At 40.6% G+C, this 13,888-nt stretch overlaps 1 protein-coding gene across 4 annotated transcripts in view; it reads left to right on the plus strand.

Moving 5' to 3' along the window:
* Nucleotides 1–13,888, plus strand: part of clstn1 (calsyntenin 1) — a 49,558-nt gene that overhangs the window by 32,073 nt on the left and 3,597 nt on the right. For 2 of the 4 annotated variants that reach the window (XM_033628384.2, XM_033628385.2), the window contains 10 exons: nt 1,164–1,285; nt 1,412–1,574; nt 1,903–1,953; nt 2,966–3,123; nt 4,158–4,306; nt 5,992–6,236; nt 8,090–8,260; nt 8,628–8,773; nt 8,947–9,082; nt 10,790–10,974. In XM_033628384.2, coding sequence (XP_033484275.2) covers nt 1,164–1,285; nt 1,412–1,574; nt 1,903–1,953; nt 2,966–3,123; nt 4,158–4,306; nt 5,992–6,236; nt 8,090–8,260; nt 8,628–8,773; nt 8,947–9,082; nt 10,790–10,974 — 1,526 coding nt within the window. The remainder of the gene's footprint in view (nt 1–1,163; nt 1,286–1,411; nt 1,575–1,902; nt 1,954–2,965; nt 3,124–4,157; nt 4,307–5,991; nt 6,237–8,089; nt 8,261–8,627; nt 8,774–8,946; nt 9,083–10,789; nt 10,975–13,888) is intronic. The other 2 variants (XM_033628386.2, XM_033628387.2) reach the window with 1 other exon arrangement.

The following is a 13,888-nucleotide window of genomic DNA, read 5'->3' on the forward strand; positions in this document are numbered from 1 at the left end:
TACAGCACATGACATCATATGACTGATTTTTATTAGATATTGCAATGGACTAAGTCTATAGATGCATATTGAGAAAGGTACTGTAATATAAACTTTTGAACCTTCAAGGCTTAACAGTCAGTTGCTGTTTGGTATGAAGATTACATATACAAATGAATCTTGACTCTTTGAGTTGTGTTGCTTGAAACAGCTAAAGAGCTATGGTTGCATTCCCAGATGAAAGAACAGTACATTTGTTAATAGTGGTCTTTTTTTTATTTCTGTGAAATCCTGTTTAGGCATGTTTGAAAATTATAAGAGGAAAAAGCTCCATGGGTAAAATTGTCATGGGCCAATGACAAATCCCAGCAGTAATCTGTTATTTGTTTAATCATAAGGCACATGGTGACAAGCTTGTGCTTGTAAGTTTTGATGTTTACAAGTAATTTACCGCCCTCCTTGGTGTAGTCATCAGTAAATATAACATATTAATGCCATAGGCTCCATAAGATTTGTCTTTATTATGTTTTATTATGTGATTGTGCCGTAGTTGCTTTTTTTTTTGCTGCTGTGGAAGTTTCAGCAGTTAAGTTTTTAAGAATCGTTAACACCAGAAATTGTCGCCTTTTCAGTCTTGTGTTGGATTATTGATTAAAATATAATCGAGTTTCCCTTTTTTACTAGGTTGATGTTACTTTTACTCTTATTCTGTTAGGTACTTGTGTTAGCTTTACTCCACGCACACTCTGCATTTATTACTCTATGTACTGTTTCCTTTAGGCCTGGGCAATATATTGATGTTATATTGATATTGTAATATAAGACTAGATTTTGGATATCATATTGTAAGTGTTGTCTTCTCCTGATTTTCAAGGCTGCATTACATAAGTGATATAATTTTCTGAACTTACCAGACTGTTTTATCATTTGCCTTTACCCACTTAGTCACTATATCCAGATGACTGATGATTATTTATCAAAAATCTCATGTTGTAGATGTTTCGTTTAAGTACCAGTCACCGCCCAGCCCTAGTTTATATTCCTGTGTTGCTGTAGTCTTTTACCAATGTCTGGCACAAGAAGTTTGTTCAGGATTATTAAAGTTCTGTCTCATCTTATTTACACTTAAGTTTTAGAGCTACAGTTTCATATCTTAATCCCCCCTCTGATATTCTCCGCTGCAGACATGAACAGACACCACTACTCGCTGTACGTCCACAACTGCCGGCTGATCCTCCTCCTCCGCCAAGATCCATCAGAGGCAGAGAATTACAAACCAGCAGAGTTTCACTGGAAACTCGACCAGGTCAGCTGCCTCTAAAACTTTATGTAGAGAGATTAGAGAGTCTGTGTTTCATGATATTTAACCAAAAATAAATGTAGTTACAGTCCCAGTCTTAGCTTTTCGTTTGCTCTGTTGTGTTCTTTGCAGGTGTGTGACAAAGAGTGGCATCACTATGTGCTGAATGTGGAGTTCCCCACCGTGTCTCTGTTTGTGGATGGAACCACCTTTGAGCCCTTCCTGGTCACAGAGGACTACCCACTGCACTCCTCCAAGATCGAGACTCAGCTCACCATTGGTGCCTGCTGGCAAGGTAAACTCTTGAGTACATATTTGGAGAATTGCTATAATATTATGAGCCATATTTTTCTTGTAACAAAAATATATTAATTTACAAATCTGAGGCGCAGATACATCACAAAGAAAGACAGAAATCTCTCTTGTCTATGATTTCTTTAATATTTTAATAAAAAGATGCTTCAGTGTTACCTGATTATAAAATATGTAGTGTGCATGTTATTTTATTAACTCTTTGTTAGATTCTCAAATGGTGCTCCTCGTATTTAGCATCTGAATCTCTACTACAGATCCTGAACCTTCCTCCCTGTCTCTCCCTGCTCTCTTGTTTCTATCCTTTACAGACAACTCAGGACATGACAATGACACTGAGTCAGTCTCTGAGCCCACCCCAGGTTGCTCAAATCTTTCCCTTACTCCTCAAATATGTCCATGTGTCCTCAATGTCCCACCAAGCTAACTGCATCCGCATATCATTTCGACTAGAATGATTGTTACACATTCTAGATACAGAAGGAGTCGTTTTTTCATATCTGTTTGGAGCATGACGTGGTATGGATGAGTGTGATTTTAATGCTGCCTGCATACTTTTTTTTTTTCTTTTTCCGTTTTCCTCATTCCCCATTTCTACGTTCCTCTTAGTGCAGCAGGAAGACAGTTGATACACAAGCAGAGCAGAAATAGATACATAACGAGCACAAAACTCTGACCTGACTGCAGCATTTTGGTCGTGCAGGCTCTTCTTTCAGAACATGACCTTTGGGTTAGAAGCAGTAACTCCTCCAGATCAGATAACAAAGCTACAGCACCACACACACACTCACACACATCACTGGATGACTGTGACCTTGAAATGTGCAGGTCCAGGTTTGTCTCTGACTCTGCAGTGACGCAGGAAGACATGATTATTCCTCCTCTCATTTGGCAGGATTGATGCACCTCACATCAACACTGACATACTGAATTATATTAAAATTTCAAGGCTCATCATTTTTGTGTACTTCAAGCATTTTGCAGTCTTCAAGATGGTTCTTTTATTTTGTGAAAATGATCAGAAAAGATTTATTTCACCATTATCTTATATAATTCCTTCTTTGAGTTTCTTTTTTTCTGTTGATGTCATTTTTCCCCACAGTAAGGCAGAAGCTCACCCTGTTAATGCAGATGGTGCATGTATAAGACGTGCATAAGGTCATCCATCATTCTCCTGTCTCCCTCACTGGGCCTCAGGCCTTGTAAGGGCACACATACTAACTTGCATGAATGCCATTAACGCCAGCTTTGCACATTGAAACAGCATGCTTGAATCACCCACCCAGAAATGGTGAAATCTGTGGAATGTAACTAACTTTTTTTTTATGTGTGTGTTACTGTTTTCTTTTCCTACTGCTATCGTGATGTGCCCAGGTGGAAATGCTCGAATGGCTCAGTTTTTCCGGGGAAATCTTGCGGGGCTGATGATTCGCTCTGGCAAGCTGGAGAACAAGAAAGTGATTGACTGTTTGTATACCTGCAAGGAAGGACTGGACGTCCAGCTGCCTGAGGAGGTAGCTTCAGCTGTCAAGGTGAGGAGAGAGCAGTGTTTTAGAGACACAAAGCACACCCAGCCTCAGTCAGGCTGGAACTCAGTGTATTTGTTTGTCCAAAAAATGGTCTAACTCAGCGGTTGCAAACCTTTTTAGGCTTGAGATTCTAGTAAGAGAAGCAAAGTGTACATTCAACTCCTTTCACAGGTTGTATTTATGTGAATTGTTCAACCAAGTGGTGATTTGATTTGAACAGTTTGTAAAGGCCTGAAGAGGTTAGAATATCCAGTACTTCACAACAAAAAAGCAGATATAAGAGAAAATATTTTTTGTTTTCTACCTTGTCAGTCATTGTGAAGCCCCTCAGATTAATCCTTAACCCCACTGGGGGTCTCCCTACTACATCGTTTGTAACCACAGCTCTAACTGAAAGGGTATTTTAACGAAAAACAATGTGAAATAAAGAAGCTCTGCACAATATTCAGAGCGTATCTATGATTTAGAGGTTGTCTGTACACAGCTCCCAACATGGAGCTGGCTGAGCTGCCAGTTAGCAACTTGCTATAACAGTGTGACAGCTAACAGTGTTAACGGGGGGGGGGGGCTGCAGGGTGGGCACCAGTATCAGCGGTAACCTCTGTATGAGTGCAATGAGAAGCTAGCTAGCCAGTGGTATACACACACAGGGACTCACATGTACTAACATGCACACAACAAAAAAAAAAAAGCTCAGTTTAAATCACTCAAAGAGGGAGCATAACTTCATTTTCTGCTCAAGACGGCATAACTCCACTATATCTTTACATAGCAAATATTTATTTGTTGCTATATTAATGCTCTAAATATTGTATAGAGGTCCTTTAAATGTATATTGGTCAAAAGTTGACCATTGCAGCTGCATGGTTGCTATAGATGGGTGTGTGTATTACAAATTTTAAATGACTTTAACTAGCTCGACAAATGTTTATAAGTATCAGTCCAATAGCACACACTAAAACATTTTGGTTATGAGTGTTGCATTAGACAATCCTGCCTCAAATCACACAGTCTGTAATCTTCATTTCTTCTCTCAGGTTGAGTTTAACCCCAACCAGTCCTCTCTGACTGTTGAGGGCGACGACATTGATGCCTTCGACAAGGTCATGCAGCACATCTCCTACTTGAACTCCCGCCAGTTCCCCACCCCTGGCATCAGGCACCTTCGCATCTCCACCACTGTCAAGTAAGAAGCCAAAAATACTTCACTCGATGTTATTATCTCGTGTCAGTTCACTTGTCAGTCAGCAGCAGCCCAGCGTTTGTGAAACAGGTTCTTTCAGCCTAATAGACATTCAGAGAGGATTCGTCTTCCTGCTTTAAATGTAAAGATGGTTTCATCAGGTAAAATAGAGGTCAAGAGTTTTTCCTAATTTCCATAACAGAGAGAGTAAACATGAGATGTTTGAAGGTTGGAGAGTGACAGAAGAGCTGTAAGATTCTGCATTTTTGTTTTTCACTTCTCTTTGATGTAGTTTTTTATGACGATGATGTATTCAGAGGCTGAAATGTGAATAACAAAACAGCATCACATTCACAGATGATGTATGAAAAGACTGTATTACGACTCAGGTTTCTGCTGAGTACACTCTAAGTTCACCTCCAGTTAGTGTTGCAGTTTAACATTGCCTCTTATTTGCATATGCACAAATCTGCACCAACACTGCGTTTTATTGGGCAGACTTAGCAAATAGACCAAATGATGAATTTTGCTTATAGCTTCAGTTTCTACCGTGAGGGCAACTTCCCAGCTGTCAGTGTCATTACATCTACATAAATGTAGAGGAGGCTCTGTAATAAGCAGTTTTTATATGGAGTTGTGTTCACAGCGAAACACAAAATGGGTCTATTTTTTTTTTTTACCTTTTAAGATTTCTCTCCACACCATTAAGTACACCTGTTTACAAGCATATTCCTGTGTTTTTATGTTCCTTTCCCTCCTGAAAAGAGCATAATATTTACTACACGTCTGAACAGTTGGAGCACGTAAAACTGCACGCAATTACTCCTGAAAAGAGTTTCAAAAACTGCTCCTCAGCTCTTTCTAACAGACCAATTTTACAACTTCACAGCTTTTAAGAGATTTTGAAGTTGTTATCTTCTATGATGCTACAAATTCCTTGTTTCCTTTCCTACTGTTGAGTCCAAATGGCTCGAATTTTTCACCTCCATGTTTGTTCTGAAGCTGTAACAGTCCATCTCAGTCTGTCTTTCCTCATTACCCTGTCTGAACCTTGCATACATTAGATACTACAAGCAGGGCACATTTAAAATGCCCTTGTTGTCTTCCAAATCAGAGGGAGAATGGCAAATTGAAGAACTATTCCAATGCTGGAAAGATGGTCTTTTTTATAAAACTGGGCTGTCTATGCAGAAGAAAGATGCAAATAATTTTGAAATTGGTGCGTTATGACGGGAGAAAACGGGCTGTGGCATTTGCTTTTGCTCAAAAGGTAGAAACTACTACTAATGCAAGAATGTACTGCGCCACTCAGGACCAATAAATGCTCCCACTGGTGGATGACATAATGCAAGCTCATCCATTTCGACACAGGACACATTATTATGATGGCTGGTTGATGACAAAAGATTTCAACTTACAGTTAAACAGTTTAACTAAAATATGTTTCTGTAAACATTTTAAGCAATAAATAGACAACGCAATAACAGAAACATGGTTTATATTTTATTAGCACTGCTTGGTTTTACCATTTGATCTCAGTTTTTTCAGCCTCTGTTTTATTCACTTACGTGTTTACACATACTATTAACATTGTTATGACATAAAGCTGGTTGAAAATCATCAAAGCATCCCTTTTCTTTTAAAAAGGATAAACAATACAGTTATTCAAACTTAAATCTCCCCCCCAGATGCTTCAACGAGGAGTCCTGCGTAACCGTACCAGATGCCGAAGGTTATGTGATGGTGCTGCAGCCCGAAGAGCCAAAGATCAGCCTGAGCGGCATCGACCACTTTGCCCGCAGCGCTGCCGAATTTGAGAGCCAGGAAGGTGTGACGCTTTTCCCAGAGCTACGCATCGTGAGCACCATCACCCGCGAAGTGGAGGCCGACGCTGAGTCTGAAGCAGCAGAGGGAGCTGATGACGACCCTACGGGTAAGAGAAGTGCACATATGTCCTCTACATTATCCTTAGATAATGTTATAGGGGATTGTAGATGTAGCCAACCTATTTTCCATGGATTAGTTGTGTTGTTTAACAGTCTGCTCATCCTCTGAGTTATATAATTTCGACTTCAAAACTACCACATCTGTAATCTTAGTCTTGGGCCACGTTAGTTGCCGTGGTGACACTGAATGTACAGTTAATAGCAGTGTGTAGATGTACAGTAGCTGGTGATGGTGAGGAGGATTACGCCTGGAGGCAGAAGGGACTGGACAGACAGAGCGAGAGGGAGGGAGGAAAGAGATAAGTTGTTTACTGCTTTATGGCAGGGGCAGTGACCAGCCAGCCATCTGGCTCGTTGTATGAGCTAAGACGTGGAGAGACAATAGATGTGACACAGATACAGGGAGATGCAATGTCCTGTGGTGAACAGCAGGCCATATGGGACAAAAGGGCTTACAGAGATCTGTTGCTATTACCTGCATAAGCCTGCCCCACCTTCCACCGCCAACAAACACGAGATGTCACAGCAGATGACTAAGAATCACCTAATAGCAGCTTCCACAGAGTCAAAAGGTGCAAAATGTACGTGCATAAAATATTCATGTGTTTCACAAGCAAAACGAACACGACATGCTGCCTTAGCTGGGCTGTTTAAATATAGTAAAATTTTATATGACTTTTTCCATGTTTTACACCTCTGTTTAAACTAATTAAAAAAAATATAATTACAGAGGACTTTATAATTAAGACTATTAAACTACCTGTGTCAACAAAGGAGCACCATACTTCTAGTAACACTAAACATTGATCATTATTTGCTGTTAACAACACTAGTCAATCTGCAGTAGTTCATGATGAAGGACAGCTGTGATGACTGTGTATACATGTATGTGGCACAGTAACAGCGTAGCTAAGTCTAGCTGCTGTCCTGACAATGGAGGTTGTAGAAGCTCACTTTGAACTGTACTATCGCTGATCATCTCTAATGATCAAACTGAGGTGGCCCATATCGTGTTATCTGGGATGCTTACTCATCTAGATTCAGTTCTTCATCCTCCCCCTCTAACCCTCACCCTGTTTTCCATGAATTGCTCTCTAAAATAAGAGATTTCAGCAGCTCATTAACAAGTCGTTGTATTTGTGAACTGGAAATTTCACATGAATAGAAAGATGTTTTAATCTTGTGAAAAGAAAAGTGTATTTTGGTATTTTGTCGTTTGTTTACTTTCCTCACTTCCCTTTCTCCCTTTCTTACTCGTGCACTGAGTTGAACATGCCTATCAGAGAGATTTCTCTTATTGTCGGGTTCTGCCAGCAACAATGCCGATTCAGCATGCTGAATCAGCCAAAAAATAGCCGACATGGGCTGACTCTTGCCAAGGATGTGGGACACACCGCAAAAACTAGGGCAAGAGATGCTCATTGACGGCCTGACATTGACCAACGGCTGACTGTCTGCTTGGTGTGTCAGGGTCCTAAAGAAATGAGTTTACTAGATTTGTGTAGCCCACTCCTCAGCTCTGCTTGAGGCCAGTGGCGTGAGGTACATTAGCTGCTGCTAGCATAATACATCCAAATGTCTGACCCAACTGTAAGCAGTTGTATTGTGGGTAATGTAGGCGACAAGTTCTGACAAGGAAGACGAATCCATGAAATATAAATATCTCTGGTTCTGCTGCTGTCCATTGTTAGTCCAACGTGTTATGAGAGCACAATGCTAAATAAGTGGAGTACTCTTTTAACACTAACAGCAAACTTGAATTACAGACCCAGGACAATAATAAATTTGAGAAGAGCCCAACAAGTCTTCATTCTAAATCTTTTCTCCATTGTTTATTCAGTCCAAGAGACGGTGGTGTCAGAGGAGATCATGCACAACCTGGACACATGTGAAGTGACTGTGGTGGGAGACGAGCTGGACGGGGAGCACGAGGGCCTGGAGGTGGACATGTCCCAGCTGCAGCAGCATGGTCTGGAGATGAGCTCCTCTAACCTGGGCCTTGTCATCACCGGTAAAGATCACAAAGCTGCCAGAACGAGCACATAGTGGTGATATGACGGCAAAAAATATCTGCTTGACACAAGAAGTAAAGTCTTTGAAATCTGTTTAATAGATGCCTCGCAGGTAAACAATAAAAAAAAATATGGAACCATATATAATGTGCATGTGTAAATATTTAAAGTTTAGGCACACTCAGACTGTGAACCAGTGTGATTTGAAGTCAGAGTTACGACTGTCTCTCAGGGTATCTTTTCTTTAAAGCAATATATTGCTGAATTTTTACAAACAGGTTATTCCACAACAATACTCTACTTTAACTTTTCAGGTGACTTTTTGCTCAAATTTCTCTGACACAAGCTCCCCTCCATGTGTTCCAGGTGTGAACACCATGGCCAACTACGAGCAGGTCCTGCATCTAATCCGTTACAAGAACTGGCACACTGAGGCTCTCTTTGACAGGAAATTCAAACTGGTCTGCTCCGAACTCAACGGTCGCTACATCAGCAATGACTTCAAGGTCGAGGTATGACTGAGCATTTGTCAGTTACATCACATAACAGTGACACATTCATGACAGAGGTGTGCAAGCAGTGGCTGTATGTTAACTGAAACATTCCTTTGTATCCTCACAGTACATTTAGCTAAAATGGAGAGAGCATTTTGTCACAGTGTGTTTCTGTGTTTTATACTTTTCAGGTAAATGTAATCCACACAGCCAATCCTGTGGAGCATGCCAACAACGCCATGGTGCAGCCCAACTTCATCAACCCTGTACATCATGCCTCTGTAGATCTGTCCGGTCACAACCTGGTCAACGCTCACCAGGCCTCAGGTACCGCAGCATGTGATACTGAAATAATACACAATGCGTCTTTTTTTGTCCTTTGCATTATACAAACCAGGACTGTGTACACTATTTTTTTTATTTTACATCTACTTAAGTATATCTTCACAACTAGCAGTGTTAAAGGACAGAAATACAATGAATGAATTTCAGTTTCAGTTTCAGAGATTTACATTTTGCCTCAAAACAAATTTTCCTTGCATCATAATATATAATATAACATCTCTTTATGAACAGTGATTTGACTTTGCGCCTGCCGAAACTTCACAATTGCCACAGTTGGTAACTTTTTTGAAAAGAACTTCTTGTCATATTTGACAGATACCTATCAATCGATTTTCTGTAAAACACATATCCTCTTAAGGGTCATGGGGCGACTGAAGCCTATCCGAGCTGACGTTGGGTGAGAGGCAGGGTACACCCTGGCGTGCCAGACTATCATAAAGCTGACACATAGAGACAGGCAACCATTCATGCTCACACCTACGGGCAATCTACAGTCACCAGTTATCCTAACCTGCACATCTTTGGATGGGAGGAAGCCAGAGAACCTAGAGAAAACCTACGAGGAGCCAGGATAACTTTTGCAAAGAACCAGGAGTACATGCAAACACACAGAAGGACCCCAGCTGGCCAGCAGGGTTTGAACCTGGAACTGTTTTGCTGTGTGGTGACAGTGCTAACCACTGCACCATCATGCTGCCCATGGGACAGATAATCTGTAGCCCCCTCATAACACTTCTAATGGCTTTTGCACATGACTGAAAACAACCAGTCAAAGCCAAAGAGTCTCTAATGTAGCTATCAATCATGTCGGTCACTGCTTTTGAGCTGTGGTAAAACTGTCAAACTAGGCAGCGCTGATCAAACATGAATCAAGATTGTTTATTGCTATGCCTATTTCTCACCTCAGATGTTTTCAGAAATATTTAGTGTACTGTTTAGCTGTAAATTGAGAGCGTTTGTGAGCCAGTGCTGCCTTGTTTGACAGTTTGATCACAGTTCAGGAGCTTTGATTGACAGCTGCATGAGCGACTCCTCAGCTTTGGTCATTTTCATGCAAATGCCATCAAAAGCAATACGAGAAGTGACATCTTCAGCAAATATTAAAAAAGTAACCAACTGCAGCTTTGATGCCAAGCGTCAAAATCAACCCAGTAATCTGTTGTTGCTGTAGAAAAAATATTCGGCCTCTGGTGTGAAACGCATTGCTGAGGTTGGATTACAATCTATTAACCAGAAGTAGGACACGTACAAAACGCTGGGTGTTCACCCATTTATTTATTTTTTTAATGGCACAAGTGCTGTCTGTGACATCTGTACAGGCGGTGGTCTTAACACAAACCTTTTATTTCCTGGCTTTAGTAATCCTCTGGGCTGTCAGGCTCACTAAGCCTGCCACGCAAAAGAAAAGGCCTTTCTGCTAATATAGGGCAAAGCGGAGCAGAGGGAGACAGGCAAAGCTATTTAAAGAAAGACATACACCTAGAGCTGCTGAAAGCATCTGCAGTTTACTAAGAAACCATTAAAATCAGCGCTGGCACACCATGAAACTACAGCCCTTGAAATGCCCTCAGACAGACGTGGATGCTTTGTCTCCTCACATAAAACTGTAAAATGTTTTTTATGTGCAGATTAAATATAGTTTATGTCTAACCTGTAATTTTGTGTTTGTGTGTTTGTGCTTTGTCACAGTTGTTCCCAGCGCTGCCACCATTGTCATCGTGGTGTGCGTCAGCTTTTTAGTGTTTATGATCATCCTGGGCGTGTTCCGCATCCGAGCCGCACACCAGCGAACCATGAGGGACCAGGAGAACGGCAAAGAGAACGAGATGGACTGGGATGACTCAGCTCTCACCATCACCGTTAACCCCATGGAGGTAAACACACACAGCGTGTCTGCTGGGAGGCAAAATGGGTGAACATTTTTCTGGTGATTAGCCAGTGAAAAGCTGAACAGAATTTCACTTCTCAACAAAACGTGATGGGGTTGCAGCCCAGACAGCTTTTCACCTGCTAATGCTGTCTGGGTGATGCTGTGACTGTGGCCTAGTTTCATCTGAGCTTGCGTGATTGACAGCCCTGTGGGGACGGGGGACGAGACTTTGTTATAGATATTTATGAAGTGTTACCGCGCTAATTAAGATAAAAGAGTTGGATATCAGTAGTTGGATTATTCAGTGCAACCAGTTGGTCTTGTGAATATTTAGAGGCGTTTTCATGTCCCAGCCAATAAAGTCTCACCAATATTTTTGTCTTCCAAAAGTCTTCAGTGAAAGTTTCGAATCAGTGAGTCAGCTTGTAGGCAGGATTTAATATTTGTACAGGGGAATCATGCCTTTTCGAGTCATATATGGGCTTGCAGCTAATTTATATTTATCTATTTTTGCTGATAGTAACAATAAATCCAGCGATTAATGCCTGCCATACACCCCCACTAGTCGTTCCTCCTTTTCCACAGTACGAGAGAAACGAGACTTGTTCATGTTCTTGCGCCTCCCCAGAGTTTTCCCCATTTTTACTGTCTACCCAGTTTGCGTCTTCTTGTTTTGTGCAGGAGAAAGCTCAGCTATTCTTCACTATTTGCATGAGCTATATCTAAAATCTTAGAAGCATTTAACATGTTAGACTTTATCACAACATCAAGACGAGAAAAACACTGACTTAAGCCAGCTTGGACTGAGTTTTATGACCACGTTTCAGCAAACATTCAAGATTAGTGGTGGGAAAAGTCTCATGATTTTTATTCTGATGCTGGGAATTTGTCTGTGACAGTGAAACCACTTGAAAAGTAATTTGGTGCAAGGCTGGCATAACTAATCTTAAAGTATCTGAGCACCAGTTTGACAGGCAGTGTTTTACTTCCATTACTAGTGGAAAGTTTCAGGCCTGTGTCACCTCTGAACGCACTCAGCAGTAGTCAGGTGCCCTGGTGCACCTGTAGCCACACCCAACACAGTGTCCTGGTGTACATCTGTATATCACTGCAGCAAGGTTAAAAGTTAAGTCACTGAAAAGGAGATTTTAGGTGGATGTTTGGATGGTGGATGTGCTACTGTATTTTCATTTTAAGAATTGCTGCTGCAGTATTCGGCCAAAGTAGTCAGCCAAAATCCCATCACGAGTTAGAGCAGCGAAGAGCTTCACTTCTGTATTTAGTGAGCCCTCCTAGATTTGTACAAATGTGGTCCAGATTAAACTCTGTTGTGGGAAATGGACGGCAACAGTGATGAAGTAGTGAAATACAAACGGTCTCTTGTATAGCGTTCAGTGAGAACCCAGAAAGGCTGAATTCAGAATTAGATCTTTTGTTTCTTTTGTCCTGAACATCACAAACCAGTCGGATGGGTTAACATGAGTGTGCTGTGTGCAGCTCATGTTGTTACATGATATTTCAGTTTGGAAGCTTAAATTTAAAGTGGCCATCCACTGTAGCTGGGCTATATGGTGTAAATCATTACCACAATATTGATAAAGATATTTTCTGATATCAGTTTGTATCATGATAAAGTCAAATGTAAACAGAATCACAAACAAGGCAATTGGCTATGTTCTGCAGTTTTGTATTAAGTGAGACCAAACTCATGTATGCTTTAAGATATTTAGGGCATTTATGTTTTAATTAGACAGCTGGTAGTACAGAGATGACAGGAAATGAGGAGAGAGAGAGAGAGAGGTAGGGAATGATGAGTGGGTCATGCCCTAAATTAAACTAAAATTTAAATAGTTTGTAGTACTGTTTTTAGACGTGTTACCTTTAAAAACAGACATTTGTAGAATAATTAACACAAATGCACTGGGAGAAAAATGCAAAACATTCAGGCACTCAAAATGGTTTTTACACTGCCAGAAAATAACTTAAGACTGCATTTGGTATTTTGAACACAGGGTTTTACTATTTTGAATAAAAGAACGTATTACTCACCTTTTCAAGAATTACCCATTTGAAGCCTCATTCAGCATGAGACTATTATTACCTGGGGACCTCAGGTAATTTGTAATAATTGTGGAGGCCATCTGTGATCTTAATCACATATGAATCTGCCACATCCGCAGTTTGTCTAAAAGAATTTCACTGCAAAATTACTGCCTTTATTTCACCATATACGTAGGTCATTGGATAACATTAGTCCCCAGCAAATCAGCATTTCTGTGATTTGAAATCATGTTCATGTTTTTTTTTTCTCTGCGCCTTTTTTTAGGGTTCCTGCAGATCCTTAAAAAGTCTTGAAATGCATACATTTATTAATCCAAGAATAAAGCCTAAACTAGGATGAAGATGCCTTGAATCAGTCTTTCAAAAGTCTTAAGAATGCTCAGACATGCAACGTTGGATTTTATGAATCATGTTTTGTTTTTTTGTTTGTTTGTTTTTTTTTGGACATTGCATTGTAAATTTTCAAAATAATTGGTCACGTCTATTTAAACAAAAAAGACAGAAAAAGAAATCACCAAATGCCTTTCACATTAACATCACACAGATCAGGATAGCAGAACCAGCAACACTGTGCTCAGAGCAGAGGATCCACTGTCTGCTAACCAGCTGTCACTGTACCCTGGACGGCATGGGGAAGAGCAAATTCAATAAAAATTGGCTATTTAACCAAGATTTTGCGGCTTGGCAGGCCGTTACAAGTCAATACACATGAGGCTCAGTGTATTTTTATTTTTAAGTTTTTCAATCCCAGCACAATGGGAATCAAGGCAGTGGAATACCACATGCAAGATGAGAGACACAAAATCACTAACAAACACCAGATATTTAACGGTTCTGTTCTACTCTTGTCTCCGCCA

This window comes from Epinephelus lanceolatus, chromosome 8, assembly GCF_041903045.1.
Source record: "Epinephelus lanceolatus isolate andai-2023 chromosome 8, ASM4190304v1, whole genome shotgun sequence".
NCBI classification, from domain to species: Eukaryota; Metazoa; Chordata; class Actinopteri; order Perciformes; family Serranidae; genus Epinephelus; species Epinephelus lanceolatus.